Raw genomic sequence first — 7,198 nt, forward strand, 5'->3', positions numbered from 1 at the left:
CGATAATTATGTTTAAACCCGGTTTCTAGTAAAAAACTCATATTTTTTGGTAAAAATTTAAATACGTAAAGTGCTTTATTACTCTGTAAATGCAAGCGGAAAAAGTTTTTGTTACGAATTTTTAACTCTTGTTTTTCAAAATTGATAAAAATTGACGATTTTCTTGCTAAATTAAATCGGTGTCTGGCTCAGACGTCACTTAAAGTGATCGAAAGAGTTTCAGCAAAATATTTTAAATTTTTAAAAAGAGCTGAATTGCTGAAAATTGTCTGAAATGGAATAATGCTCTCAAAATAACCATTTTCTGTCCAATTTTGCTGGCACAAAAACGAGCGTAATTACTAAAAATTGGCTGCAATTGCATAATTCCGACCTAAAATGACGATTTTCAGGCTAAAACCTCTTGAGTTGATTGAGTTTATGGCTGAAAAACAAGCAAAATCGCTCGAAATTGTCTGAAAAACTGCAAGTTTTTTTAAACTTTTGTTGAAATTAAATGAGATTAGTTCAGATAATAGGAAATCATAGTTTTTTGAAAAAATCTAACTTAACTAGGTTAGATAGGCCCAAAAATCACCTATTTATGTAAAAAATTATTATTTTTGGTATTTTTGTTAAAAAAAAAATTTGGTAAGAAATTGTCTGAAATGGAATAATGCTCTCAAAATAACGATTTTCTGGCCAAATTTGCTGGCTCAAAAACGAGCGTAATTGCTGAAAATTGGCTGCAATTGCGTAAAACGACGATTTTCAGGCCAAAACCGCTTGAGTTAATTAAGTTGATGGTTGAAGAAGAAGTAAAATCGCTTAAAATTGTCTGAAAAACTGCAAAATTAGTGGCCGAAATTAAATGAAATTAATCCAAATAGCCAGAAATGAAATACAAATTACGACATTTTTTATGTTTTTTTGGAATTGGCTGAAATAGAGCAAAAACGACGGATTTTTGGCAATAGGAAATAGGAATTACAATTTGTCACTTCTTATTGAGGTTTTGTTTTTAAAGCAGCTTTGAGCCTCTCAAGCCTTCGTTTCTACTTTTATCGAACAATTTCAAACTATACAAAATTGCCCAATTTTCCCATCCCATTACAAGGCTTTTCACGTTTCAGGAATGTCAGAATCGCCCGTTATTATTACCATTATTACATGCAGCGTCTTATTATCTGTCAGATATCTCCTCGTAAACTTCGAGTTTATCCCAGCATGAAATTTAATTACATTATAATATAGATGGGTGATAATTTTCCTCTTAAATAGTTCGTTGCAAGAAATTTCCTAGAAAGAAATAATAAAAAACATGAAGTTTTCTTACCGTCCATCCACCATCGGCGATTTCTTGTTCACAATACACCTTCAAGAACCAATAAGTGGTACCACGGATTTGCAAGTAGTAAACGCCGGAATCACGCATGCCAGCATTGAGGAGGTCCACGCAAGAGTAACCCTAGAAATAGAGGGTGATTTGAATTAAATGTCTGTAATTTTAGCAAAAAGTGAGTTAAGTGCTTTGCGAAAGTATGAAATTATAATGTTGTAAAAAAGCGATGACATAAACAATAAAAAATTTACATTTTGTACTGAAATTAAAAAAAAAACAAATTAGAAAGGTGAACCATTCTGAAACAATGAGATGGTCTTGAAAATTGTAAAAATAGCAATAAGTGGGCTATGATTTATAAATGTGATAAATTTTATTGGCGTCATTTGGTAATGATAGTCCTATAATAATAGTATTTAACCTTTAATAATTTCAAGCCCACATTGTATTATTTTCATTGAAACTACATAAAAAATGACCTTAGTTTATTTATTATTTTTACTTGAAAAATTCCATTAAATTGTTTTCTGTTTGAAAAACAAACTAAGATTTTCGAATTAGCTGAAACAATATAATTCAGACCCTAGTTTTGCAAATATCTCCTGAAATAAGTACCTTTTCTGTTCACTATACGAATTCACGAGTAATTCACCTAATTCAGCGATATTTGGGTTTATTTTGCTAAAATTTTCGAGCTGAATTACTTGTAAATACCTGAAATAGCGTAAAATTCAAACTTAAAATGCCGATTTGCTATCTGTTTTGACAAAATCTCTCAAAACGAGTAAGTTTTTGTCTGAAAAACAAACTAAGATTTTCGAATTGCGTGAAATCATGTAATTCAGACCCAATTTCACAATATTTCAGCTAGCGTTGTAAATATCTCCTAAAATAATAAGTAACTTAACTTTTTGCCCACGATTTTTTAAACTGTTTCAACAAAAAATTTCAATTATATAAGAAGTGAATTTTTAGCTCAAAAACAAGCTAAATTAGCTGAAATAGTTCAAACCTAAAATTACAATTTTCTAACCGGATTTAGAAAATTTCTTAAAATAGATCCGTTTAGTCCAAAAATCAGCTAAATCACTACAAAAATTGGCTAGTAGTTCATCTAATTTAGCGATATTTGGGTTTATTTTGATAAAAATTTTCAAAATAAATGCATTTCTGGATCAAAAACGAGCTCAATTACTTGGAAATGGTTGAAATATCTAAAATATTCGGACCTAWAACGTCGATTTTTTAGTCTGTTTTGACAAAATCTTTTAAAATAAGTAAGTTTTTGGCTGAAAAACAAATTGAGTTGGTTAAAATAATGTAATTCAGGCCCAATTTGACAATATTTCAGCTAGCTTTGCAAATATCTCCTGAAAAAAGTACCTTTTCTCACTGAATTCAGAAAAAAATTCTTTAAGTAGATACGTTTGGTTCAAATCACTACAAAAATTGGCTAGTTTATCTAATTTAGCGATATTTGTGTTTATTTTAATAAAATTAAAAAAAAATTAATTTTGGGATCAAAAACGAGCTCAATTACTTAGAAATGGCTGAAATATCGTAATAGTTAGACCTAAAACGTCGATTTTTTTTGTCTGTTTTGACAAAATCTCTTAAAATAAATACGTTTTTGGTGAAAAACACACTGAATTGGTTAAAATAAGGTAATTTATGCCTAATTCGACAATATTTCAGCTAGCTTTTTAAATATCTTCTGAAATAACTACCTGAGTTTTTGCTCCCGATTTTTTAAACTGTTTCAGCAAAAAAATTTAAAATATGAAGTGACTTTTCAGCTCAAAAACAAGGTTAAATGCTTAAAATTAAATCAGCTTCAGATTAAATCTAGTAAAGTAAGCAAGTTCGGTCTAAAAACTAGTTCAATCATTACGAATTGACTTAAATATTTAGTATTTACTATTTAGTGATATTTGGGTTTGTTATGACAAGATTTTCCAAAATAAGTGAATTTCTGGATCAGAAACGAGCTGAATTATTTGGAAATGCCTGAAATATTCAGACTTAAACGTCAATTTTCTAGCCTGTTTTGACAAAATCTTTTTTTTTTTTTGGCATAAAAGCAAACTAAATTTCTTGAAATAAATCTGTTTTTGGTCCACGATTTTCTTGAAATGCTTTAAATTGGCTGAAATAATTTAAAATAACAATAAAAAACAAAATTTTGAAAAAAATAATTGAAAATACAGATTTGAAATACAGGGCGTTTTAACAAAGTGTTTCTCAGGTCTAGTCCCTTTTTTGAGTCTAATTTTTATATTATTATTTGTCAGTTTTTTTTCGTTTAATTAAGAATTTATTTAGTATTTTGTATTTCACCTAATTCAGTGATATTTGGGTATGTTACGACAAAATTTCCCAAAAACGAGCTGAATTACCTGGAAATGCCTGAAATATTCAGACTTACACGTAAATTTTTTAGCCTGCTTTGACAAAATCTCTTAAAATAAGTAAATTTTTGGCTTAAAAACAAACTAAATTTCTTGAAATAAATCTGTTTTTAGCCCACGATTTTCTTAAAAGCGAGCTGAAATGCTGTAAATTGGCTGAAATAACGGATTTCAGAATGTGTTTTTCCCATTTAAAATAACAATAGAAAACAAAATTTTGAAAAAAATAATAGAAAATACTGAAATACAGGGTGTTTCAACAAAGTGTTCTTCAGGTCTAGTTCATTTTTTTGAGCCTAATTTTTATATCATTATTTGTCAGTATTCTTTCGTTTAATTAAGAATTTACTTAGTATTTCACCTAATTCAGTGATATTTGGGTATGTTATGACAAGATTTTCCAAAATAAGTGAATTTTTGGATCAAAAACGAGCTGAATTACTTGAAAATGCATGAAATATTCAAACTTAAAACGTCAATTTTCTWGCCTGTTTTGACAAAACATCTTCAAATAAGTACGTTTTTGGCTTAAAGCAAACTAAATTTCTTGAAATAAATCAGTTTTTAGCCACGATTTTCATAAAAACGAGCTGAAATACTTTAAATTGGCTGAAATAGCGGAATTCAGACCGTGTTTTTCCCATTTAAAATAACACTAGAAAACAAAATTTTGAAAAAAATAATAGAAAATACTGATTTGAAATACAATCTAATGTCTAGTGTCAAAATTAGCCCATTTTTTGAGTCTATTTGTTATATTATTATTTGTCAGTTTTCTTTCATTTAATTAAGAATTTTCTTCAACTTGTAATATTTTTGTAATTATTAATTTTTTTTGTGTCAGTTTCCTCTTAATCGGTGACCTATTAAAAAACCAATAACCGGCATCTGATAAATCACGCTTTTAATTTTCGCTCAAGTCCACTTATCTCGCAAAAAGCCAACCAGTCCTCTCTCGAAAGTAAACTCAATCGATCGCAATGTATCTTTTAATTAAAGCACGTATTTTTGCGTTTTGACTTTCACGTCAACGCGAGAAATTTATTTGGAATTGCGCAATTGAGGACCAATTTATTCTAATAAATTTTGCGCGAAAATGTGCATGACCTTTACAATGGAAATTGATAATTGGTGTCGGAGATAAATCATCGAGAAATTGATCGGAAATTGACATTTAACGTCGTAAATTTTCAGTGTGATAAATCTCGTCTAGAATAGGAAAAAATAAATTTGGCTGGGATGTAGGCGTGAAACGCAAAAAATTGACAGTAATTGATTTTAAAACCCGAATTAATTAAGCAAACGAAAATCTCCCAAACCGATCAAAACTTATAATTATAGAAACAAGTTAATTTAATTGTGATTGATTCGGTGATACACTTGTAGTAAAACTGGTTATAAATGAAAGTTAATTAGTAAAGCGATCTGTTAGGCAGTGACTTTACTTAATTAGAATTATAATTAGTTTTTTCCGAAAGATGTGTACGATTTTTTTCAACTTTTGCAGCAAAATTATTCAAAAAGTTTGTCTAGACTTCTCACTGACATAATAACTTTCATTAATAAGGAATCTTACTTCTGTCCCACATCTCGGTAGATTTACAGCTCATAAAATAATTATGTCTGTGTTTTTATATAATTAAATCCGTTGGAAATGTCCGTTTCGTTGACAAATGTCGTGACAGCTCCGACGCTACTTAAGAAATTTAATAAATTATTGAACCTGTTTCGCCTAGTTTACCCGTGTTATGTCACATATTAATAATTATCTCATATTTTTACGGTCATAATATCGCGAATCGAGTTCAAGCGGAAAAAATAAAACAGGGCAATTTACAAYCCACAAATTCGGAATAACATGCATCAAACTCATCGGATTTAATGAAGCTGACATCACAATTGTGCCAACATTTGTTTAAATTTTCTTATTTGGTTTTAAAATAAATAAACTAAAGTGTTAATTCAAAGAAACTCAAACGCACCCTTGTTCAATTTGTTTAAAAAACAAATCCAAAAATAAAATTATAGATTTTTGTGTAAATATTTATTGAAAGTAAAAAAAACAAAAACAATTAAGAACATTTCATAAATTTAGCAAAAACAGAAAAATTTGCATATCACAAAAATCTAATATGGAAACAAATAACAAAAACATAGACTTTTTGGACTTTTTTGGTACTTTATTTTTTCGAAATTAAAATGGTTCTTTATTCCCTTGATATATAAATWACTATTAAAAAATATATAAAACTATTAAAAATTATTAAATGTTCCAGAGAATCGATTAGTGTCAGGAAAACCGCAAAATCTTAATTGTTTAGAAGTTGTAGTAAAATATAAATTTTGTTTAGTTTAACAATTTTCTCAGTAAATATTTATTGTAGAAAAATAATCTTTATTTTTAAAAGATAGGAAATTGAATGTGCTTTCCAACAATAACAAACACAAAGGGCTATTAATAAACTTTGACAAAAATCAAAAAATTGAAAACTTTGATCGATCCAGATGCATTATAAAATGCGAGAAATAAAAGCAAAATACCATGTAAGGTAAGATATCAGACACATGGAAAAAAGGTTAAAAAATTTCTATCTATATAAATTTCGAAGTTATGCGAGTTTATTTTGGACTTTGACTATTGATTTCTGTTGAAAAAAAAATAATTTTCCAAGTTTTTTTGCTACAGGTTACTATTAAGCATTATTATTAAGCAAAATCTCCTAAAATAGTGATGTTTTGAGTAGAAAATATAGCCCGATTTTGCAAAAATGAGGTTCAAAGTTTCAAACTTTTTATCTAAAAAAAAAGTTATGTTTAASAAGCTTGAAAAAAAGCAAGCTAAAATAATGTAATTTCCGGTGATTCTTTGGTGAATTTGTGACAAAATTTTGCAAAACAAGTTTATACAAAACCAATCACTTAAACAAAATGAGAAAAAGTGGAGAAAAAATTTTATAAAGAAAATAATAATCAATAATAAAAAATACGCAAAATAGTTAAAAAAAGAAGTAATTTTTTTGAGAAAAATATAGACCGTTTTCGCGATACGTGGTTCAACGTTTTGTCAACAATTTATAATTTTTGATAAATATGATGTTTTTTACAAAGAAGTTTTTGAAAAAAATCGTAAATTTTTTGTTAGTACATTTTTGTTATTTTTGACCCAAATAACATAATTAAAAGTGCTTAAATGATTATAAAATCTAAAAATAACACAATTGGTGACTTTTATTTACAGGCTATTAAAAGAGGAAACAAGGAAGCTGTATCCTAAATTGTAACTCTGTTTAATGTTATTTGTGACTTTCATAGTCAAAATTTTTATACTTTTAGTAAATAATTATAAAAAGCAATACAAGATGATAATAACATAATTTCATTATAGACATAAAAAAATGTCAAATGTCAAAAAATAAATGTCAAGATAGAGTTTTTTAAACATTTTTCCATGTTCCTGGTATTTTATATT

The 7,198-nt window shown here is 27.8% G+C and overlaps 1 protein-coding gene across 1 annotated transcript in view; it reads right to left on the reverse strand.

Annotated features, from left to right (window-relative positions):
• The window catches only part of LOC123004154 (angiopoietin-4), a 68,690-nt gene that overhangs the window by 19,456 nt on the left and 42,036 nt on the right, over window positions 1-7,198 (reverse strand). The window contains exon 3 of the mRNA XM_044397276.1: window positions 1,316-1,447. Coding sequence (XP_044253211.1) covers window positions 1,316-1,447 — 132 coding nt within the window. The remainder of the gene's footprint in view (window positions 1-1,315; window positions 1,448-7,198) is intronic.

Source organism: Tribolium madens, unplaced genomic scaffold, assembly GCF_015345945.1.
Source record: "Tribolium madens isolate multiple individuals breed KSU strain unplaced genomic scaffold, Tmad_KSU_1.1 Scaffold_11;HRSCAF=98;Tcas5.2_LG3b, whole genome shotgun sequence".
NCBI lineage: Eukaryota > Metazoa > Arthropoda > Insecta > Coleoptera > Tenebrionidae > Tribolium > Tribolium madens.